This window comes from Amblyomma mixtum, chromosome 5 (genome assembly GCF_055824585.1).
Source record: "Amblyomma mixtum isolate Tamu chromosome 5, ASM5582458v1, whole genome shotgun sequence".
NCBI classification, from domain to species: Eukaryota; Metazoa; Arthropoda; class Arachnida; order Ixodida; family Ixodidae; genus Amblyomma; species Amblyomma mixtum.
In genome coordinates, this window is record NC_143016.1 from 7,492,966 (window position 1) to 7,518,696 (window position 25,731).

Genomic DNA, 25,731 nt, shown 5'->3' on the forward strand with positions numbered 1-25,731 from the left:
TCCCTGTTACAAAAACAATGAGAAAAGAACTACACTTTTTCTTCGCACTGCTTCTACTTTTATGCAATATGGGAAAAATATTATTCAGAACAATAATAAAACCAGATGTAATGTTTCTTCATAGCCTGGGAGGAACTGAACAACACTAAATCCCTGCCTCTCTATTCCCAGCCAACAAGAGTCAACAATTTGCTTCCCTGTCATGCACTACCATTAATGACAAGATTATTTATGCCATAGAAAAAAAATTGGTAATCCAAGTAAAAAGCAAGAAAATACTGTTAACAAAAAATTAGAATGAAAAATCTGTTTTATAAAGAATAAAAATTCACTACAAAGGCAATTTTATGAATTCAAGGCAATTCTGCTGAACATATTCAGTAGTGTTGCCACGTATGTATGCAAAAAGAAAGCTACAGATGTAAAAATCAACCAAGCGCCTCATTGTATAAAAGGAAAAAAATTTTATTTGTAGTATAAATGAGTATGGAACAAATAAAAAGGAAGAACACTACCCGTCATTTTCATTATTTTCATATCCCAATTCCTTTGCTTTTCAGTGAGATATAAGAACAAAATATGAAGGAAAAATCACACATGCATTAGGACTGCGGCACTGATAAGTCTATATCAAGGCACTGTTCACAATCATCACAACAGCAAAGGTGGCACTGACAATTCTCAAAGTAACTATGGTGAAAACGATTGTGCAGAAATGTCACAAAGCACAAAACTACTCTTTCACTGCAAGAACATGAATACACGGTGGGATAAATATGCTCACACAACAGGCCCTTGAGCCTGTTCTCACTGCTTCAATGGTCATAGCTTATTTGAAATGTAGCACAGCCATGCAGATCTGCCAACTTGAGCTTCCAGACCAGATCAGAGCAGGCTTCATGGAGGCATGTGCAGGAAAACAGGCAATGAGATGATGACTAGTCCCATGAAAAGAAAACGTCCATTGAATGGAAAAAGCTCTAATCACACAGGGTATTGGGCCACATCGAAGACATGATAATGGTAGTTACACAGCCTACAAATGAAATGCACCAAGCACACAGGCTATGACGAAGACATGACAACAGTAGTTACACAGCCTACAAATGAAACAGTTTAGTTTACACAGGTGAAAATCGGGCTTAAATTCGCCGGTTAAATTGCTGAAAACAACAGCACAGTCTAAAATAGAATACATGCAATGCATGATCGAAATCTGACACCATTAGTATTTGAAGATTTATCTTTCAGTACCAAAATTTGACGAGTCAGGGGAGTCAATATGAAAGCAGACCCAGAAGAAACTATATATTGACGTCTGACGACATGGGTAGGAATGTTTTCTGGTGCTCTAATGCAATTCACAATGCTGCTTTCTTTTAGCAATTTGTAGTTAATGCAGCATCTCACCCATGTAAACAAGCATGTAAATGTCTACGTCTGATCACACATTTACAAAAAAAAATACTCCAGGATAGCCAAAACTAATAACAACAAAGCAGCAGCCCAATTCACTAGAAGCTGGGCATACCACTTTACCGAATGCGATATTGAACTGCACATGCAGTCACTTCATTTAACAGTCCTAGTACAGTTCCAAAGACAAAGCTCTCCGATGAAGCTATTTTGTCTGTTATAAGAAAATCTTTCTGCAAGTCAGGCATAGGTGTCAGACACCAATCTGCAGACTACTTTGCAAGTTTTTATCTGCTTATCAAATGATTATAAGTTCTTCTGCAATCTAAAAATACACTACAAGCATTCTTTCTTCTCTAAACTGTTGTAAGCATCTCTTATAGACAACATGACTTTTACTGCCAGCTGTAACATGAAATTTTGTGCAGTCTTTCTAATCGGGCAACTGACAAGAAGCACACTGTTTTGTGAAGCGGCGCAATGGGTCCGTGACTTACGATACTCAATACTGGTTGAAGAAATAGCAGGCATGTTCAAAAAAGACAGCTTCATCATGCCAGTGTGTGAAAGCAGTGATGTCGATAGTTATGTACACAGCTGAATAACAATGATGACAGGCCATTATGATAAGCAGCACAAACAGGACAGTACATTAAGAAAAAGGCACAAAAATGTACTTTTTCACATGCTCTTTTCTAGCAAGCTGTCCTGTTCACACCGTTTCTAAAGTTGTAGCAACTTGCCCAAACCTCTCTTCTTGAGAACCCTGTATCGCTGCAAATTTTTTAAGTGATTAAAAAAAAATGGCTCTATAGCTCTTTTTGTAGTGTAAGGAAAGCTGACTTTTCTGGCTTACAGGTGGTGTCTTGATTGTCTTTCAATGTTAAAACCTCAACCCTTGTAGGCACCACTGTCAATTTGATCCTAAACAACATTTTTCAGTCTAAATAGTATATATAAGCTTAAAGAAAGCCAACTTTTTTTTGCAAAAAACAGCAATGGCTAATTTTTTACACGCATGTATAAAATTCCTTACAAACTGTCAGAACAGATGGAAACAAAATGTTAAAACATCAGAATTTCTAAAATGAACAGTAAACAGATCGTTCTGTTTTGAAGATGTACATAACATGGGAAATTCAGAAAAAAAAATTGATATTAATACTGATTGCAAAATCTGTCTGCAAAAAAATGGCAGAGGTAATGCTACCAAGATCATTGTTATGAGAAATATTATTTGCTGCGTTTGCTAGTTGGCATAAAATAACACCCGATTTTCAAGATGAAGGATGCTAAATCCATCTGCAAAAATGAAATCAATGTTAACTGGAACCCACACTAAGAAACAGCTGAGAGTTAAAAATGTACACTGTTGTGTACAAAGCGTCATAAAGATTAACAATGCACTAGGAAGCATATTTAAGTTCTTAATGACCACGAGAAAAGCATACATGTTGCACATGAGAATGATGCAAATATAGGATATCCTAATGACCACACACATAAGGACGTTGTCCTCACATATTCAAAAACATAGGTTTGTCATACCAAGCATACGAAGGGATGTGTTATGTACAAAGGTGTAATTTACATACCATCTTTCCAAAAAAAAAAAAAAAAGATAGAGGTTTGATATATACAAGCAGTTATACACCAGTTATAAGCTAAAAGCAACACACTAGAAGATACAGCAACCATAGGAAACAGACCAGTAGTGCTACGTAACCAGCAATGACCACTGTTCCATCTCTGGACTGTGTAAGCCTTTCTCAAGCCTTTCTCCTGTTCAAACTTTTAGAATCTCATGGCTCGCGCATGCTGCAAGTTATCCTGCTTTTCAAGAACATGAGTATCACCTTTAATGAGACAAAAAGGGTATCACATTAGAGCCATGTTCATGAAAGGAGTACACAATGAAGGTGGCAAGAGGAATATTCGAAAACAAAAGCGTATGAATTCTTTCTTAAAGCTTCATTTCCATTCTTTTCTCCAGCAGCTTAAGGCCCAAAAAACTTCGAACTCCCCAATCTCTCACAATATGACAAATTTATTTTACTTTCACAAGAAGAACCCAAACGCACACTAAATAAATCTATCCACAGCACCCCAAATGGTCATCACTAGGGCAATGCTCTGAAATGGCTCCCTGCTCCATTTTTTACTATGCACAATGAATAGCTTTAATTTCCATTCAAGATTAAGTTCTATTCAAGTATAATTTCCAGTTTTGTACCATGTAAGTTAGAAAACTGCATGAATGCATGTTTCAAAATTAGGATGCAGGTATTACTTTTTTTTTGCAACATCTAGAATGAAGGTACAGGCAAAAGCAATCTGACAAGAAGCATGTGGGCACAAACCACTGTCGGCCAGCTGTGCACATGCGGCCGTTAAGAAACAGAAGGCAATGCTTGTCGCTAACGTTACAGGCCAAACCTTCAACAGTAAAAGCAGAAACAATTTCAAGGACACTGCATCCAAATTTAAAATAGCCACATGTACCGAACAAGCACACTGGTGTGTACTGCTGCCCTGCTTTCTAAAACACAGAACATGCAAGAGATAGGACACACCTCCGAATTGTCTAATGGCCACAAATGGAGATTTCCCCCAGTAACAAATGTGCTTGTGCGTTCCATTTCATACTGCTTGTATCTGTACGCCTACTCACTACTCTGCAGATTGCTCATTTACTCTGTTAATTTTTTTACTCATTTACTTTTAAGCAATGTACACGTCAAAGATTTGAACGACTTAACTAAGCAGTTAACATCCGCATTTCAGCCAAAAAAAATTAAATCACATGCACTGATAAAATTGGCTCCAGATCGACTAAAACAATAAACACTAGATTCTGAACCCATTCTCATGAAAACGATCCGTGTTGAATTATTTCTTGTACGGATGCAACTATGGAGAGAAAAAATGGGCCGTTTTCGAACAGCTCAGAACTTTGTTGCAAGTTTGCAAGAAACAAAATGTCAGGCTACCAAAAGTTTGATGCAGATTGAGAAATGTTTCAGAGATTCCTTTCAAATAAAGAAAACCTCCTGCATCAAGGTTCTCCCTTCACTGCCAGGACACAATTAGCAGCATGATAAGCCCTGTTCTCCTTTGAACTCTACAAGTACCGGATTAGTCGGTAGTTTGCTGGCCATCACTGGACATTCAAAGGTTTCCTACCTCAAGCACCAATGCCGAACAAAAGTTCTTGAAGCTGCGACTTGCAAACACTCAGAAATGTGCACGTGCAGCTAAGAGGGGCCTTCCCTGTATGCATACATTAACACAATGAACTGCAATAAGCATGTATAGCCAGATGGACACTACAAGACTACGCATACTCTCAAAAACAGTATTGCCCCTCTTTCTTCCATTTGTGCATATTTCTTGACAACCAATTTTTTAAGAGGAAATCATTGCTTTCAGAATACTTATGGCATTGTATATTTCTCAATGTATTTCGTGTATTTCTCAAAAAAAAAAAAGCACCGAAAAACATCAGCTGATTTATCTTAGAAGTAAGCACAATGAAATTGGAAGCCTGAACATAACACTGAAAGGATGAAGGCGACAAGGATGCCGAGAGTACACAGAATTTCCTAATTAATGCTAATGCACAACACACAGAGCATTACACCAAGATATACTCTCATGCAAGCCCTGCTTTTGGAAAGCATACACACAAAATATGATCTGAGTTAGGGCTGGCACAGCAGTAACGGTGCATACAGTGGGAAAAGGTCACAGTGGGTCTTCCTACATGTCAGTTAAAAAAATATATGCATCTGTTGTTGACATCAAACTAGCAAGGATTACAACGACACTGATTACAAACTGCAATTCAAAATCACCCAGAATCTAAGTTTGATATAAATATTTTATTTAAGTCTTGCATGTCATCAAATTTTTTTAACGTTATGTGACAAATTAAGGCAAAAATGGTGACTGCTGCTAGCAGGTTCGCTCCATTTCCTAACTCGGTCCTCCTGTGAACTGCAGCATAAATTAACCATTTGCTCCAGTGGTAACGTCCTATAATGTTGGTAACAAAGCTTCACAGATATCGTTCAGACAACAACCAAAAAACGATGCAAACATGACCACAAATGCTACACAGTGCTTTTCTTTAGTAATAGCAACATTGCCCTCATATAAAAGGCGGTCAACCTTGCTTACTATAATGCAGAGATCCTGGCAGCAAAAAACCACAAAATGGCAGCAATCTTTTCACTGCCGGACAGGCCCAAGAAACTATGCAACATTTATAAGCACCGCTCAGCGAAGAAAATCTATGCATTCACTCCACCAGGTTAAAGCAAACTGGGTGTGGTTGATTTACAACGGTATAAATTTTACTGAACTACATTTTAGAGAATTTGGAGCAAGAGAGAGAAGGACCATTTGGATTTCAAGGCGTTCAGAACACAGCTCAATGCCTAAATGAGTTAATCCGTTTAGTCACACAACATAAAGCACATTTGTGCTCAAAGCCATCGCTGCACTCTTCTAAAGAACACCCCCTCATGCCATTTCACAATACTACGTGGTGCAAATGTGCAATAAGTAGTCCATACATGCATAAAAAAAAAAGACAGCCACTGTTGGGTGCAACGATATCAGCCACTGACGCACCATGCACCCACTTTGAAATGCTTTGACAGAGAAGCCAGTTCTGTGTAACAGTGTGAAATGTGCACATATTTAATTTACTGTATTTATCTGGTCAGTGCATTCAATCATAACAAGACAAACAATGCTGCACAAAATTTTCCCAGTGAAGAGATGACAGCTGCAAGAAACAAAACTTTGGTTCCAAAGGTAACCTCTGCCAAGTACTGAAGTCTATAATATTTGAGTAAGCCTTAGTTCATGCAAGCGAAAGCTGCTGACTGGCTCTGTTTACATCGTCAGCAACTCCCTTTCATTAAATTTTATAGGCATCAAAAACTTATAGGTTTCTGGCATAAATTTTCATAACAAAGTGCTCAAGTCTGTCAGAGTCTTTACGTGAATCTATACCATTACAGCATCACCATGCGACTCAATATCATCAAAGCATCCTGTGGAGGATATTACCTTTGGTACTATCTCTTCCAACCAAATAAAAATGTCACAAAATATTTCTTCCCAGTAGTTTTTCCTATATCTCTTATTGTTGCAACCAGCAGTTCATGCACTGCAGAGCACGAGAAGACAGCAGACAGGTTCTTCCATGATGAAGACATTTGTGGTTGCAGTATGCTTCACTTCGAGGCCACTACACTGCTACCCCCACCGCCATGGACATTCTTGATGTGCATATGCATGTTGTCACTGCGATTGAATGCCCTCGTGCAGATGTGGCAGATAAACACACTTGGCACAGCCGCGTGCATTGTACGGCGATGTCGTGACAGGTTGGCGTTTTCCGTGAACTCTGCTCGGCACTGGTTGCACTTAAAGTTGCCCTTGAGGACGCTTCGTGCACGGGAGACATTGCGAAGTGCTGGACGTGGAACACCAAGTGCAACTGAAAGGGAAGCACCACAGGACTTAGTTTCAGGTTCAGCTCTACAAGAGTTTAAAAACAACAATTTCACTTAGTGCACAGCTACAATATATAAGAGCAGGCTACACTGTCATGCGAATTTTTCCACAGTTCTAAAAAAAAAAAAAAGACACATTAAGTAGAACAAGGTTACAAAAAAATAACTCATTCTTTCATGGACAACAATGACGACACAATCCATGCAAGCACAAATGCCATTTGCAGTTTCTTGTTGAGCTGAATTTTGAATTTCCACCCTCTCTTTTCAGAGAGCTGGCTCACCAATGAAACTACTCTGACTAACATACTAACACTCTTTATCCATCCCAGCATGACGTGGAAACGCTGGGAGGGGAGAGCTAGAATGGCGAGAGTGTCAGACGGGGTCATGAGAAATAGAACTTTCTCGCTTTCTTAACTCTGTGCTACCCAAGAATGTTTTAAAACATGCTCTACAGCTTGCCCCTTTTGGCTTTTAGACATTGTCTGCAGTATATTATTAGCAACGCTAACTGAATCTCCAGTTATATTAGAGGTAACTGCTCATCTATCTATGCACAAGCTTGCTCAACACCTGCAAAAGATGCTGTGCATTATGAATTTCAAAGGCCTCATATAATTGCTAAAATTTAGAACAGTGCTACTGGGTTCACAAGTTATACCCAGGCTAAGCCAGACTACATCCCCCGGACATCCCGTAGATGTATATTTGAAGGTGTGTGTAGTCCTGTGCATGTTCTTAACCAATCTTCACTCTTACCCTTTCCTACTGTCCAGCCTCAGCACAAACTCAACACAGAAGCTGCTTTAGCATGTACTAACTGAGAATAACACAACTGTGCATCATTCTGTGTTTTTTTATCTGCTTAAACTGGAAGGCAAATTGTTCAATATATCAGCCACATTCTGAAAGAACTTTCATTTTTTAGTTTTTGGCATTGGCTCCCTGCCTTTACCACAATGAATATGGAAATTGTCCTTTGGTATCTCCTCCGTGTTAACACCGCAGCAGCAATGTGTACACTTATATCATATAATGCACATAAAAATTTTTTGACCCAATGGAATTATAAAGCACTCAAGAACTGATTAAACAGCTGATATGTTCATAGTTTTCTCAGTACTTCATTTTATTCTAGTCCTATTATGTACCCATCTGTTTTGCTTGCTGCTGCAGTTATTGCAACCAGAGCCAGGTGCAAGAGACAGAACTATGTTCACATAAACTAAACATGAAGATACTGCGCTCTGGTGCACATGAGTACATGGTTGAGAAATACTTTTTCTTTTATCATCCAAGAATTTTAACAATATCTGGGCATGATGCATGCAAGGTATACCAAGGACACCTAATTCTGGGTTGAGAATATTTGGACAATATGAAGGCATCCATAGGATATTTAAAGTTGTCTGGGTAATATATACAATGCAACTCATTGTGAGAATCTGACCCTACTCCTTCATAACCCAACTCATGACCTTTTCCTGCATGAGAGACTTATCCTGCACTATCACTGCATATCCTTTTGGCTTGGCTTATTAAAGGGAATTTCATCAATTAGACCAACACTTCTCCAGTCACAAAACTATGACGATCAAAGAAACAGAATCACCTTTCTTTGCAAAAAAAAAAAAATTCCAGCATTTTAAGAGACCCTTTAATAAAGCCAAGTAAAAGCAGTAACTTCTTTTTTCTCTGCACTATGAATCATAGCCCTTCACTCATTTTTATATATCAACTAAGACACCTTCCTTTGTACTGTGCCTGGTCTCAACGACAACTAAGATAGTAGAACAGCACCCAAGCAAAGCAGCACAGAACAAAAGAAACACACAAACAGAAATAAATAACAATGCTTTCATCCATTTCAGAAGCTACCTGAAGTTAGTTATCAGACCATCACATGCGCTTAGTGGCAGGTAAACCTCTCTCATGCAAAATGAGCATCTGGAAATAAATTTTTCTTAACATTTCAGTATTTTACCAGACTATTGATTTACTTATGTAGTGATGAAAAAAATCTTATCAGAATAACAAGCACAGAGTTTGAAATTCAGCATACTGTTCTAGGCAACATGGTCATGATTTTAGTTCAAATGCATGCATACATACATATGAAAAATTAAGACATAAAGAATATAACCACTGCTAACAATCGGCAACTACAATAAGATAAAAAGAAATCGTTTGCTACAGCAGCACACAAAGGAATACCCAGACATTACTTGCTTCTTGGGCCATAAAGCCCTCAACACGAATTTTCATATTTCGAAAGGACAATGGGATACACAGCACATTCCTCCCAGCTCAATCAATTTGACAGTCTTTCTTTCATCTCCTTAAGCACACAGTAAAGCAGCTTATGGTAATTTCAGACCCTGTTTTCTTATGTAATAGTGCTTTTATAAACAGTGAGAGACTCAATCAATCCTCTTAATACACTCTTAATACAAGAGCTTGGAGCGTGACTCAATCAATCCTTTTAATACAAGAGCTTAGTGTGTGTCAGGTGCACACAATAAAAGCACCACTCTAATATACACCAAGAAAGAAACCCCACAAAAACCTTCAACCTACCTCAAAACACCATACAGCAATAGTATCACTTTATGCAAGTGGAAGATAAGTCAACACTTGCTTATGTCTGAAAATAATAAAGCGAATTGCACTTAAAATTCTTTCACAACAATTTTCATCAGCAAAAGGGACGACAGTGAGAAGAATGCCAATCCCATCATCTTGCATCACGTGAAAATATTTTTTGTGAAAGAATTTTTATTCAGTTTTCTTCAAAATACAGCAATCATGCGAAACAATTCTGAAAAGCTTTCAAAGCTGATACTGGATGGAGCTTTTGAGGAGGCAGGTGCAAAATATACTGTCCTAACATTGACACTGATTGGCACAAAATCGAAAGTAAAATCTGCACCCGCAGAGTTGAAACCAAAAAGACATTCTTTGTGGCACACTCATAAGCCTGTTTTAAAACAGCACAGGCACAATTTATTGCATCAAAAACGAACAACAGGAAAGCCCAGCCAAAATCAAGAAAACTGTTGCAGAACAACCAACTAACAATCAACTTTTCTACCATAATCTACAGACAGTCAGCCACTTTCATTCACAGAGATCTATGAAGTTCCTAGATAGCTTCTCATGCAAAGTAGAAACCATAATACTAGACAGCATAAGCTCAAGAATAAAAAGCTTTCAGCAACTTCACAAAAGCAACAGAAGTGATAAAATATAAACTGTAATCTTTCATTTCACAAATGTTTGAAAATGACAGTAATTGGTGGACAGTGCTCATTATCCACAAAAAAATGTACTATAATGGCACATCAGTGAACAGCTAAACAGGGCTTTCGAACATCAACCATCACAATAATGTTTTATCACAAGTTCGAGCAAGAGAAAACTAAAATAGTACACCTTAATAGACATTTTAAGAGCAGAGCACCTCGTAAGTGCTGAAAAAATACTGATGGCCTGAACACCAATAAGGCCAAACCCTGACACGAATGACAGTTCAACTACCGTCAGTGCCCTTTGTGTTGCAACTATTGCTTGGTGGAGTGCATGGCACCTGTAGTAAAGTTTAGCTAATATACACTTAATGCCCACTGCTGTTTACACAAGTTGATGAAACTTGGACATGCAGAATGAACACAAACTCTAGCTACTGCACAAAAAGAACTTCAACTGTTTCAGTGGTATTATTCATTTGTGCAGTACCTGCCCCCAAGTACAGAGAACCAAAACATATTGCTAACATAGCTTCCCCGCACACGTGGTAGCTTCCAGAGCTTTAACAGCAAAAAATGACTAGTTCTGTAGATGTGCTTTTGCTGTGCTAAGCAGTGTGATGACATGCTTGCCAGTATGGCTGTAGAAAGGTAAGCATTGATTGTGACATAGCATGAAGAGCAATACCCTTGTACAGACTGATAACCTGGACTTAAAAAGAAGAAAATTGTAAATGAACTTCAACAACATTTCATGTGACTGTTGATTATTCTTAATTTACAAAGGCAACAAAAAGAAGTAACAATAATAACAATAATTAGAGCAGTGCTCATGCTTGAGCACTGCTCTTGACATCTTGTAACATTTACTGATATTTAAGAGAAAGAGGTGTAATCAGTGTTCTCTTGACAAAAGCATGAAGCACGAATGATAATAATTGTGCATTGTATACGGTGTGTCTAGAAAAAGGTACTTTGGATAGCAAGGACTGGTTACAGCCCACAGTAAGGCACAATGACAACAGCTGTACAACTATGTTAAAATTCATGTCCCAAGGCATAACAAGACAATGTACATGATGTTAAAATTGACTAGTGACTTGAACCCTTTCGGATATGAGCAAGCCAGCTACAGATTGAGCATGTGGTGGACAATGGCAATGCAAGTTGCACGCACTGTTTGCTGAAGCATGCTACCTGTCGCCACACAGACATCAGACGGCAGTGAGCAATGTTTAAGTGCTGCTCTTTATTGCATAGGCCGCCCCCTATTTAAGGCAATTTAACCTTTGAAGAAATTACCTTTCTAACAATTTATCAGAAAGGTGCCATGTGATGGCATTTTTAAAGCAAGTACTGCACTAGTTGAGTGGTCATTATCTTCTTTTTTTATTTTAGTTTCTCTGGCTAAAACTATTACAGTTAAGTAAATGTAATATTTTTTGCCCTACTTGGAACAGTTGGCTACCAAGTTGCCCTATAGTCATATTTATAACACCCCTGGAGTTACTCAGAAGGAAAGACATTCTGAAAATCCACATAACCCCTTGCCTGTTGCTTTTTACCTTGAGTTACTAGTATCAACACTGTACGTAACAGCTACAGCACATATAAACATACCACATGGCTGAACAGGAAGGCACAGACTGGGAGTCATGCACTGTCAAAATCACCACAGCATTCACACATGGGAACCAGGAATTCAATTGTAAGCACTGTCGAAATCGCCACAGCATTCATACACGGGAGACAAGAGTTCAGTTGTAAGACAAGACAATGTTAAAAATGAGCATTTCCTCCTTACACTTCAAAAACTGTAGATATAAGGTCATTTCTAGTAATGGAGCAAAAGCGAAGGCAAACATACGCAGCTGAACTGAAAAAAGGTGCAAGGTTCCACAAAACACTTCTCAATGCCAATCGCCCGAGATCTGGCAACTGCAAGCAGTTTAAGGCATAAATTACTTATCAACCAGCACCCAGGCTATCAGCACACTACACTGGATGTTTTCAGAAAAATTTCAATGACCTCTGATCCTTTAATGTGTAATGAAATATAAGTATATGCAAATATTTTGGAATTTCATCCCAACCAAAATGCAATCACCACTGTCGAGATCAAACCCATGCTCAGCGTCCAAATGCTATCTATGGCTACCAAGCCACCATAGCAGGCAGTATCAAGCATGTCCGCCAACTAGAGTTAATGGCAATAGGCTGCCCAAGCTGTTTACTGCATCAGTAGCACCAAAAAATAATTAAATATATGTAAAAAAGATTCCTTGGAGCTCCAAATAAAAAATGCAAACAAACTACTGCTCACTTAATTTTCATACCACATGAAAGCAAGCTCTTCATGCAATGCATTCTCGATTTCAAATAAGAACTATTGTGGACACATGACTAAATTAAATAGTGATAAAAGTCCAGCCTATTACAAGCCATCTGTCCGAGATCAGTGAAACATGTTATCATCCCTAATTTTCACATAAACAAATTGTGCTCATGATACCATCCAACTAGCTTCTAAGCAAATTCATTGCCCTTTTTCATGCTCAATGTGGCTCATTGTGAAAGGTGGGATTGTTGTAACAAAATCTTGAAAAAAATATTTTATAGTACTCAGGCACTAGAGAAGTTTGATATCTGCGATGCAGAAGAAAATCTAATAATTAAATTGTAAACTGCAGGATTTAGCATCCCAAAGCGACACATTGGCTTTGAGGAACATCGTAAGTGCAGGGCTTCAGACTAGTTTAGGCCACAAAAACTCTTTCTAGAAGTGAAATGATTGACTTCTCAGTGCTTGTTCCCCTTGTTTAAATTGGTGAAGCAGACAGATCCATAAGTTCAAAGAACATATCAAGTAGCCTTCAAGAAGCACTACAATTTGTTGAGAAGGCATAAATAAGGAATGTGCAACATATGACACTACAAATTGATCAGGAGCAAGAGGCCACCTAAACAAATTTGGTACACTGCAGAACCAAACATTACACAACATTAAAGTAGCAAGGAGCAAAAAAAAAGCTCACTGGGGTGGCGCAGTGCATCCAATGTTTGTCTAGACTGAGGACAAGAACTCTAGTGCAGTTGACACAAAGCTATTCACCAGTAAATAAGGCCTAAGCAATACAGTGCAGTGATGGCCCATCCTAGAAGAGGAATTTCGGTCTCCAAGCCGTGACAGCCACTAGCACTAGTTCCACATGACATAAGCTTGAAGGCCCTGCCCTTAGAAGCACAGCAGCAGTTATGTACAAACAGCTACAACACAGTACTGTGCCCAGCAGTGCTACAATATGTTAATCCGGCTTTTAACGGGGCATGCCCGCGTTCTCGGACGTGTACCACATGGTGTGGGCATGTCCCTCTAACCCTGCTTACCCCTCTTTCCCTTCACCTACCCGAGAGAGCTGGGAGGCTGCCCTGCTCGGCTGCTCTACGTTAGAGAGCCAAAGAGCCCTCGTCGCTAGAGCCCGAGCTGCCGCGGAAGCCACAGGGGTCCCGGACTAGGGACTTCTCTCCTAGAATTTGCAAGGGGCTGGCCCTTAAGGCCAAGTCCCCCCTCTCTCATGTAAATGGCCTAAATAAATGTTTTCCACCACCACCACCACCACCTTACTAGGCTTTCTTTCACTCCATGCTCCTTTAATGTTTTGTAATGATGGTTCTGAAGTGTCTAAAATTTGTTTAGGTAGCCCGAGCTCCTGATCAATTTGCAACATGACATTCAGTAAATATCCTCATTTTTGCCTTCTCGACTAAAAATAGTCTTTACTGAAAGCCACTTGATATATGCTCTTCAACTTCTACACGTTAACTTCACAAATTTAAAGGAGAACAAACACTGACAAGTGTTTGATTTCACGTCTAGGAAGAACTTTGAATATCAGACTATTACAGTTTCAATATGAAACTTGTGTACTTTTTGTGCATTATTAAATATATTTTCATCAATAAATAACATAATGATCACATCTATAGGAATGAGTCACTAATAAATTAATCAGAGAGCATGCACAGTGGTGAAAAAAATATGCAAAAAGTTAGTTTTGAGACATTTTGATGCTGCTATATAATGTATGTTCAAATAATAGGTGTAAAAATAAATTACCTTGTAATGCCCAGTGCAACACGTACAACACAGACTGTACATATGTGAAGAGTTTTGACTTGGTAACGTTTTGAGATGTGCATTAATTCCTCACATTAATGTACGGATGACCCTTCCAATATATCCATCAAAGCAAGGTTTATGTGACAGCAACAAGAAATTCAAAAGGCCTGCTGGAAACTAACATACTGTAAAAGCTAGCCCTGCCCACAAAACAGCCTAAAGTTTCCATAGTTACACACCTCCACTGGCAAATTATGAGCAGTTTGAATTCTGATCTTGATTTCTTATGTGTGCTTCGGTATTTCTGCGCAGTTTCATCATTCTTAGACATGCAGAAATTCAAATGAACTAATTTCAAATATGCTATAATATTTTCCTTAATAGAGCTACCAGTTTCTTTTCTTTATATGTCAACAACATAGGGATGACAACTAGAAATTCATGATTTTTCTCCCACATTTTCATCACTTGGACATTACAAGGTACAGAAGAAATTTTTTTTTTACCATTGCACATGTCATATCATGTCATTTTTGAACTAGGCTTTGACATAATAAGATTTAAACGCATTTTTATGTCTGCGTGTGGAATTACAATTTTCATAGAAGAACCCCAGCTGCAAGCACACGTCTTGACAGTTGAAGACAACACCCTTCATAACTGGCCAACCGTGACTAGTAAAAAAAACACAGTGGTCAACCATCATAATGAAACCGATGAGAGAGCAAAAAAAAAATAAAGCACTTCAACATCCATTCATGACATCATAGCATAATTTTCATTCCAAAATGTGGGATTTTAACACTCTTTCTTTTCTTTTCTTTTCACCACATGCTTTCAACACCGATACTCTAAACTAACAGTTCCCACTCAGTGCTACAGATGTACAGTACTGAGCACTATTCAGTACAAAAAAGAACAACAACTGAAAATTTCTTTTAGCATGTTTAAATCTGAAGCTTGGGATTAGCGCCGCTGGAGGAGATAAATTAGTGTATACCACAAGCTTAAAATTAGGCACTCTCAACATGCAAAGGTTGCCTCAAAAATTAATAAATTACACATGCCCAGTCACCACCTGCTATCCTAAAAAGAATTTTTATAAAATCTTGAACAACAAAAAAAAAAGGTGCCGATTAGTGACACTGCACATATATTCTCCCATGCTGTTACTCTTAGAAGGGTCTTTCACAATGTAATAAGATGACACAGAGCAGACAGCCAGACAGCACTGCAGTGCTATCCTTTTGTGTCTTCGAGCATATATATGACACGTTCCATTTTAGCTGATACAGCAAGTATGGATGGAGAACAGCTCTACTATACTGCAGAGCAGTGCACTTAATAGCATCTGGATATGATATGCAGAATCCTAACTGCTGTCCATGGCACTTTTCTTGATATACAGACTTACGCCCATAACATCAAGGTGTAGTGGAACATGTTTATGTTAGTGCATCATCATGCATACGCATTAAGGTTTCACAAATGGGCATAAGAAGCTTCACTTATTAGCTCAGCAAAAGTTTCATCTGCTTCAGGGTTGAAAAGACTAGCTGATATTTTCTGTTCAATACAGAACAGTAAGGAAACACTTGCCCAAGCTCATACCACACAAACACAAAATGCGAAAATGCATAACATGACAGAAGCTGCAGCATTTAGCACTCTGACAACTAAAGGCATGATGAGCCAGCCCAAAAAAAAAGCCATAACGATTATCTGCGCCTGCCTGTCTTGGCACTTGCATTAACACTAATAGAAATTGAAACTGCATAGTAGCTCATTCCATTTGTGTTGTTAAAATCAGCACTTTTTTGTAGCCATGGAAGTCTAACTAAAACGCATGGGTGTCCATTCGTTGAAGCAAATACAGCCCAAGAAAGAGCTAAAGAAAACAGGTTATAAAGAAAACACAAAAAAGGCCACCATAACCAACAATGTTATCACAATCAATGCAATGTTCTTCTATACTTGCTACAACAAATAAATAATATAAGTTAGGGTGAGTTTATAACAGAAGAAAACTTATTCCAATGGTCAAAAGCCTATCATAAATATGTGATAACCATTAAACTGTTATCTGATCTTCAATTTCACTGCCCTTGCCTCAACTTTGTTTACCACAAGGCAGTGCTACATAATAAACTCCTCTGATAAAAAGAGTATGCTGACTAGATGACGACTAGAATCCCAGAGGAATTTCTCTTTTTAGTGTTGAGAATTCGAAACTGAAATATAAGTAACCTGAAGACTATGAAGTTACTAGAAGGTATGGGTAGCGTAAAACTAACCAGACAAGTTCTTGATGCATGCATAGTGCTTTGGCTTAGGGCATTTTATGCTCACTGCAGTGGCATGAAAGAACGCCAAGTCACAGTTAACAAAATAAAAGTACAGTAAAAAATCTGAAAAAGAAAACGAGCAGGAACGGTAACTTAGTTTCCACATGACAGGGCACAAAACTTAGCTCAACGGAGCTTGACCAGAATTACCCGAACACAAACTATTATAGGCAGAGTGGAGAGGATGACTTATTCTTCAACATATAGGTAAAGTGAAAATATGGTCATGCAACCACACAGCAAGAAAAAAGTAAACACACATTCTACATTTTGGTAAATGCTGAAAGGTAAAAAACAATTCAGTTGCATGCAACATCCTGCTCCAAGTCATAAGACAAGCACAAGTAAAAAGTTAACATGCATCATTAATGAGGGAGCAAGTCTGCTCACAAGAAAAACTTGCAAAACCTTCTCAAGCCCACTTGTGTCTCAAGGAAGCAACAAAGTTATAGCACTATAAACACAATGACTCTCAATGAGTCAGCCAAATGATACAGCTGAGAAAAAAAATGCATTAATAAAGCAGCAATGCTCAAACCTTTAAAACATCAACAATAAACAACATCTTGCACTTTCAAAAACGCTCTCAAGATGAAGGAAATGTCTCAGGCTCATGAAACTTCCTTATGTGGTTTCGGCGTGTCGATCGCCAGCGAAATTTGGCACCACAGTGTGGGCAGGACAGTGAATTCTCCATGTGGACACTGAGATGCTGCTTCAGCAAAGGCCGTGCCTTGAACACCTTTGAGCAGAAAGAACAAGAGAAGGAGTCGGCTGAGTCATCACTTTGTGGTGGTGGAGAGAAAGAGGCCCGAGGTGGCCGTGAGCTCAACCTCTGCCTAGATCCAGGTATGATACTCCACACAGCACGGTGATACGATGGAGACTGTGGCCTCGTGTCATCTGGAAAGAAATGAAAAAGAGATGACTGCAGCTAAAAATATGCTGCACTGTTACGCAAAACAATACATAGTGATCATGCTCTGGAAGTTTACACACCCTGCCGACAACTTCAGGTTATTATTAAAAACAGCACAAATGAAAACAGACGAGACGAGTGCTGTTTGAAAAGGTATACATTCCCAGAGTACTAGAAAAAACTTTAAATAACACTGACAGCTGGGAAAGTGTTGAAGATTCATTGTCATGTGCTTGTCTAGCGCTTGTTGTCTATTTTCATTTGTGTTGCACCTGCCCTTCTTGTACTGTTCTTAGTAATGAGCATTATAACTTCAGTTAACTGAGACAAAAGCTAACCAGCAATTGTGCGAACATGCAAACTGTGCAACAAAATAATCTACAATTATGTCAAATCCTTCAAGCTACCAAGCATGCGATAGAAAAATAGGTTCACTAAAGCTCTGGAACTAAGATTTACTGGCAAATATATAAACAAGAAGCATTCAACAAGAGAGAAATAAGCTTGCATTTAGTTTAACAGCAGGCTTTCAAAGAAAAATTCCCAAGCAGCAGAGCGTTTTGTAGACTTCCTTATAAGACTAAAATAATCTATCCAACAAAACATAAAAGCAAATAAACAGGAAATATGACCTAGGCAGCCACCATATTTGTGTAGTGAGGATACATCAACTTAACAATATTGAACACTGATTCTTTACAACTAATATGCGTACGCTCTCTTTTTTTATGCGTACGCTCTTTTTTTTTTAAGGCACCAATATTACTTGAATATTCTTAATCATTCCATCAAATGTAAGTAAATAAGAAAAGAAATTTAGGCAGTACTAAAATGCACACAGAAATCATTTTTTTAATTTATCCCCCCCCCCCCCCCCCACAGTTTCCTCACCAAAAAGCAGAATGAAAGAGGTTAAAATCTAAATTTTAACAACACCACACGACAAAATTAAGCTTTGAGAAATAATGTTACCAGAAAACAAAGAAATGAACAGAAGAATGGATGATGAGCTACATTCATTATAGTCCAGAACAATTTGTATCACACAAGGACAACTGAGCTTGCTAATGGAAAAAAAATTAATAGGGACACCGAATTGTACTATGTGCTGGCAACGCGTTAGCATCAGAAGCTGCTGATGCCTTTACCAGAAGTGATGTCACTTCCCCCCAGCCTGGGTTGTCCCCGATATTGTGGCGTGTAAAAACAAACACCTTCCACAAATCAGCTAAAAGTGAGCAGTACTGGCCATTATGGAAATTTTCATCTATGGTAATTTTCATACGAGGTGCATGGTTTAAGTTTATAAGAAGGGATGTCTGGTTGAGCTGACCCCAAGATCAGCCAGAAATGTGACTTCACAATAGAATGCAACAAATTAAAAATAAAGGAAAAAAAAAGCCCTCCCTAGCAGACAAGAAGCAACACACTCTTCAACTGCCCATGTGAGCTGTGAGTGGGAGTACTTCTCTTGCAATAAGAACTACAATCTTGACAAAGTAAACTTATTATAGAAAGCGACTACAACATCTGGAGCAACCCAAAAAACACTGACCGCAGGATCCCTACCAATCCCATACCTCTCTCCCATCTCCCCACTCTACGGCTTCAGGCCTTCCTTTTCAAAAATTTATTGATTCATTTATTCATTGAGTGTTCAAATGCTGCGAGACTAAGTATGACCTTGTGCCTATGATGAGACTGAATAGAACAATACATGATAATAGAATACACACAAATGTGCCACATGAATAACCTTGGATGTTCACAGAAAGTAGTGAACACTTAGCTCAGTACACAAGCAAACAAACAATTGCAAGTATCAATTTAAGAGACTCACTGAAACATAGAATTAAAAATGGTGTAGACCCAGATAGCTGACACATTTTGCAATGTACCTATTGGTACATGCATCACTAAAATGTTGTAATTATTCAGTCGGCCTCTTTCCTCTGCACAGTTGCAAAGCAAGCACCAGGTGTTTCACGCCTCCTACAGTCATTGGCGTTTACAGAACCTCTTGAGCCCCGATTAACTTTATCACCTCAAGCCCCCCTTGGCTTCGCTGGCTTGTACAAAAGAAAGGTCTACACTGACAGATGCAAATATATTTAAGTCATCCTTGGGTGTTTCTTTACAGACAACTTTGGTCTAGGCCCGCTACATATCTAAGCCTCTCACACCACGAAAGACCTGAAAGTAAAACACCCCTACACAAGCCATAAAGGCAGCAACAGCTACACAAAGCAGTACAAGCCATGCAATTGTCACTTGGTCAAAAGGTCAGATAAACTGTCATTTACCTTGCAAACAAAAATAATAAAGACAAGACTCTTGACGGCACACAGAATAAGCCACAGATACATTTGACAAGTCCAAGAAAGAGGAAACGACGTGCACTGTGAACAGTGGAAATCTGAAGAAAACAACAGTTACAAAAACAATATTTCATTACAAGAAAACAAGACAGACAGACAAAGAAAACCTCTATTTCCACATACTAAAAAGATAGAAAATGACCCCAATATTCTTAGGAGAGTATTTCTGAATGTTTGCATCTCAATCTAAACAAAATTTTAGTAATTTTTGCCAGAATTTTGTCAAAAATTAAGAGTTATGAAGTCATGAATCTAGCAAATAAGAATTTGTGAAGGTCACTGTCACATGCAGTATTGACAGTGGAACTGCGGATACTGCTGGCTTGCTAGTTCCTTCTAAGCCGGTGCCATGTCAGTTGTAGTAGTGCAGAAAATACTTTTGAAGCATATCATCACAGATGAATGCCTTTCCGAACAATTTGTGGACTATGAAGCGCACTGTGTACCTTTACTAAGTGACATTTATCAATTAAAATGCACTGGTGTAAGCATATACACAGCACTTACTTTTTACACTGGTCAAATTAGTTCATATGAGGCTGAGAGATAACTTAAACCATCATGGCAAAACAGCCTTATTGCACTGACTACTCGAAGGCAAATTCTGCATGGCACATAATGGAATGTTACAATAATTATGTTACAGTAATGTGGTAAACATATATTTCCGAAGTCAAGGAAAACAACAAAAAGTTTAACAAGATATTGCTTGCCATGGGAACAATGTCACATATAACTACAAATGCCTTTCACTGAAGTATTTTGTTTATTCATAAAAAGTGATTACCAGAGCTGTATACATTATGAACATGTGAATTGAAATCTAAGCAAATGATTTAAGCCTGCCTTCAGTTATTACAACAGTAAAATCAAGAAAAACTTTGTGTGGATTGCAGAGCAAAAAAAAAAAACCTCCTTTCATTCCAGAACAACGATGTGGCCAATGTCAAGCTTAGCTTCCATGTACAGTACCTCAGAAATGCTGAAGAAAACATAACATGCTTAGCACCATAAACAAGGAGAACTACACAAATAAAGCTTTCAAGACTTTAGCCAATTTAAGTAATGTATCATACCAAGACACAATTCTGCAGAATAATGAATTTGTTGCTTCTAGTATCTTACAGTTGCATAAAAACCACTCCTTCTTATCAGAAAAAGTTATGGAAACACTGTGAGCATATATGGGAATCTAGAAGAATACCACTGGGTTGGCACACATCAGCATTGCACTTTAGTGCAGTGTTCGCTATTTTGTAGCTCAACTTACACCACCTAAGCCAAACGAGGCACGGTACAGTATGTGTATGTACTGGGGACATCGACCATGTGGTAGTATAATGGACATATCTAGAAAGCTTACAAATACAGGAAGAGTTTTCGCCAGACACCACACTAACAAAGGTTAATGCTTTCTTATCAAAAAAGAATGGCTTGTATATGCAATCAATGAATGTTAATTTCTTACAAGAATACATAGTGGATGCATTTCTGTATGGTATAACTGTATAAAACACCACAAGGCAATACAAAAGTATAACGTGAAAATCAGAAATATTAGACACCTTTAGCATACCGTGTACTATGTTACTGCTACCGTTACCGGAGTACCGGGAGCCCACCCACCGGCGGTGAGTACACACTGGTTGGTTCCGACGCTGCGGCTGCCGGGTATGTGGCGCCATCTGGTGCCTTCGGGGCAATTTGCGCATGCGCAATGGCTGCGTGTGGGCTCCCGGTAGTCCGGTACCGGTAACGGTAACACAGTGCACGGTATGCTAAAGGCGTCTATTAAGGCTGACACACAAAATGCGGCAAGCATTGCTACTACAAAATCCCGTACTAAAATGTGCAACATTAAGCTACAAAAACGTTTGCAGATTTCAAGAGTTAAAGCAGCAGATCAATACAAAAATTTGATAGTCTTTTGTCCTTTGTAATGATGCATGTGCAATCACTGTGAATTGCAGCACAGAATGAATGACCTGCCAATAATGTTCACTAAAGAATAACTTTTCTTCTACAACATAGTTCTGGCTTCCAGTTTTTCAAATTAATTCCAACGTAACAATTCCTATCAGCTCAAAATTTTCAGGCCTGGGAGAAGCTTGATGCCAATCACCACAGCATGCTTCCCCAGCAACCACAGCATAATGTACAATTTAAAGCTCATCCACGACAGCATGCTGTGAAGTCTGCCCTGCACCTGCAAACATATTATTGACACACCCTAAATGCCACTGTCATCTCACATGTGCTTTAAAAGTCTATTTTGACATCACAGTGTGCCAGCTGCAGACATCGAAACCAGAACCGTTTTGCAAAGGAGGGTCAACAGAAGTCATGAGTGCATGCAGAAATCTCGGAATCATTTTAAGTGTAAAGATTAGGAGGCATAATTTACGCCAGTTTCAGAGTACAGAAACCTTCACAATGGTGCCACATAAACTTTATCTACTTCCATTATAATGATTCAATAGGCATGGCTGCTTCTTGACGTTGATAAATATGGCTAAATGTGAAAGGCTTTGCAAACAGTGCAGTTGTATTTCAAAACCACAGGAAAAAGTGCTAGTGCTTCTTTATAAATTAAGTTAACCCATGACGAGGCATCCAAAACAAAACTTCCCAACCAGCTATTCTTAATTATTGCTCTTTCAGTCGGAACTATTCCTGCTTCTAATATTTAAGAACTCAGAACCTGCTTTTAGCACAAAACAGCCTGTCTTTTTATGTAACACATGAAGGGCTCGAATATTAAGCCCTACAATACTTGTGAAAATTAATTGCGTGCAATAGATTTTCCAAATTCTTTGCGATTTTTTTTTTTTTTCAGAAACTGTCAAAAACAAACGGCAAAGAATGAAACCAACACCATCCTCCAGCAGAGAAAACCAAGAAGAGAAAAGTGCTGAATAATGGCATTAAAGGAAATATGTCTAACTGCACAGCAATTGTAATGACAAGCACAAAGTGCAATACAAAAAACTAAGCTAGTGCAACGAGTGCTTGTGGTCATCTAAAAGAACTCTCTCTCATACTTCAGGCGATCCCATATGAGTGTCAAATGCTCGTAAGCTAATGCTACCTTAACCACATCAAGAAAGAGCCACAGAATAAACAGCCTGAATTTCATGACAGATGAAGGAAGAGTGGCAATCATGTAATGCATACTTAACATAGGCCACTTATGCCGCATCCATGAAGTACTACATCGAACTGTAACTACACTCTTATCAGATTCACTTATGGAAGCATTTACCACGTTATCTACTACATAAGTATTTATATATGTATGTATACAAAAAAAAAAACATGTCACTAGTATGTGGCTGTTAGCAGGTTTTCTCTCTTAATCCAGTGTGAAATGTGCATACACTCAACTCGCACAAGGAAGATTCAGTACATGCTCTAGTAAAAATGGAAGCTGTGTAGATATTAGCTCATTTACAATGCCACAGGTCTAATAATACAAGCTTTACATCCTATTCCTCATTAAGTTCCAATATAGCTACACGGCACTGCAAACTCCTACACACTGCAACCTAGCTAAACTGTGCATAGCAATAAATTGTCTGCATAGCAATAGATTTGCATATTTTGTGCGTGTACACAGGGGAAGGTTACAAATACAGCAGGATGACTAAATAAAAATACACAAACTGAAGCACAGACATCTGACATACTCATGACATACATGTTTTTCCACGGAGCCAAGTGCATTTCTCCAAGAAAAAGCAATAGAAAGTATTTCAAGAGGATGAATCAAAAATGAGCAGCTTGGAACCATCTTTGGTCTTAGGTGGTTCTAAAAGAACTATTTCTTACTGCTGAAATTAAAAGTGATTGGTTTGGTTTATGGGGTTTACCGACCCAAAGCGACCAAAATTAAGTGATTTTTTTTTTATCGAGAGGACAATCACAGCAGATAGCACTCATCCTAATAATGTTCACAAAAAAGTACCGCCATGTATCAATTTCATGCCAAGCTACCCCAGCCTACCAGCCTGTTTCTTGCATAGAATATGCATTTCACAAGGAGTACAACATTTTCCACTCTTGTATGTGACCATGACAAAACAAAACTTGTGGTAGCACCATAACAGTTTTGTAATAATGACACTCTTCAATTGAAGCCAAATTTGTTATAGGCAATTTTAAGTCTCAGCTTCTAAAACCTTTCTGCATTGGATTCCAAGAAAGAAGGTTTCTCCAAAGCATTTTTTTACTTTGTCGACAGATGGCAGCACAAGTACTAAATGATGACTTTAGTACCATTTTCAAAAAAAAAAATAAAAATGTACCTGATAGGGGGTTAAAGGGACAGCCTACTAAATTTTATTGGAAATATTTTCTTCGTGGCAATCAAAAGAACCTTGCCCCAATAAACAAACCCTGCAAAAACAAAATTAAAGGCAGCACACTGCATCAAAAAAAAAAGTGCACATCTGCAGACAATAAACTACTACCACAACTGCGTTACCATTATTAAAATTATTCTGAAAGCAAAAAGAACTAACATTTTGTCCTCCCCACGGGACAAATAAGTGGCAGAAACAGCTCCACCGTAATCATGCACAAACTAAATGTTGGAGTCATTCTTACTGAGTGGTAGCACCAGGCACAGCAGCATGCAACTGACTGAGATGCTTGTGCAGGGAGCGGCTGTACATGAAGTGCTCACCACAAAAGTGGCATCGAAAGCGCGCAATCGAGCCGTGTGTTTTGCGATGGTGGTAGAGTCCCGTCACAAAGGCATACGTCTTGTGGCACACTTCACACTCGTAGAGCCGCCGCACTGGTCGGTGCCTGTCCATGTGGCGCTCCAGAGTCTGCTTGTTGAAGAAGCGCCGATTGCAGATGTTGCACGATGGGTGGGCCACTGTTGGCTTCGGCCCGGCCTCAGCCGAGTCCCCAGAAGTGGCCTGGTCCACGAACGTGACGAGCGGCTCAAGGCCAGCGTGACCTGAAAGTTGAGATGCCGCAATCATGTAGCTCCCGTCCTGGTGCATGGCCAGTGAGAAAAGCAAGGTTGGCATGCTGTGTGTGAGCCCTCTCTCAGCATGCTATTCGGTAGCAATGTCATCTTTTATTTACTGCGCAAAAGTTGTTACAACATATGTTTTTTGAATAAAGCCTTTGTTAACCCCTGAGGCTCCGCTAACCAAAGACTACAAAAAGTGCTCACATATGCTACACAATCAAAACTCTTGCAAGTTACCCTTAATCCAAATTTCTGTTAAGTGCAAAGTCAATAATACAGAATTTGTATTTTTGTGCAAAAATTAATGAAATTCTTCATCCAACTTGCTATACTCAAGATCTTCCTAAGCACTTTAATTGCATGTATAATTCAGTCTCAATACTCCCAGGGCATCTCTAATGTTTAAGCCGAGCCTTCCAAGCTGAGAAAATGAAATAAAGTTTGGCAAAAGAAAAAATACAGCATTAAAATTGGATTCAAGAAACTGTGAACGTACGTCTTCAGTAATTAACGGCACAGCATAATGATGAGGACGGAAGGGAAAACACACACAATACTAAGTTCCCCTTCATCCTTAACATGCCATTACACTGTTAGTTACAATCAAGCCAAGTTAACTTGGTTAATCTACAGTTGCACCGAACCTTTTAAACTTTTAAATCAGTGCTCTGTGTGTTACCCTCTGTCCTCATCATTTAATTGCACTGCTAACTACAACGGAACATTAACAAGGGGCTACTGAACTGAATACTGAACAGCAAACAAAAAACTAGCCACCATGATGTCACAATGA

General features: G+C 38.7%; 1 protein-coding gene across 18 annotated transcripts in view; it reads right to left on the bottom strand.

The window, feature by feature from the left end:
- The window catches only part of LOC149341239 (uncharacterized), a 179,587-nt gene that overhangs the window by 111,939 nt on the left and 41,917 nt on the right, over window positions 1-25,731 (bottom strand). The window contains exons 5-6 of one of the 18 annotated variants that reach the window (XM_089543195.1): window positions 24,639-24,920; window positions 17,147-17,560 (exon numbers count right to left, since the gene is read on the bottom strand). The exons of 13 other annotated variants lie outside the window; for them this stretch is intronic. In XM_089543195.1, the coding sequence (XP_089399321.1) occupies window positions 17,244-17,560; window positions 24,639-24,920 (599 nt within the window). In that variant the 3' untranslated portion in view covers window positions 17,147-17,243. Of the gene's footprint in view, window positions 1-441; window positions 6,929-17,146; window positions 17,561-20,697; window positions 21,520-21,758; window positions 24,921-25,731 lie in introns of those variants that run through there. 4 more of the 18 variants (XR_016282887.1, XM_089543208.1, XM_089543202.1 and 1 more) reach the window with 4 other exon arrangements.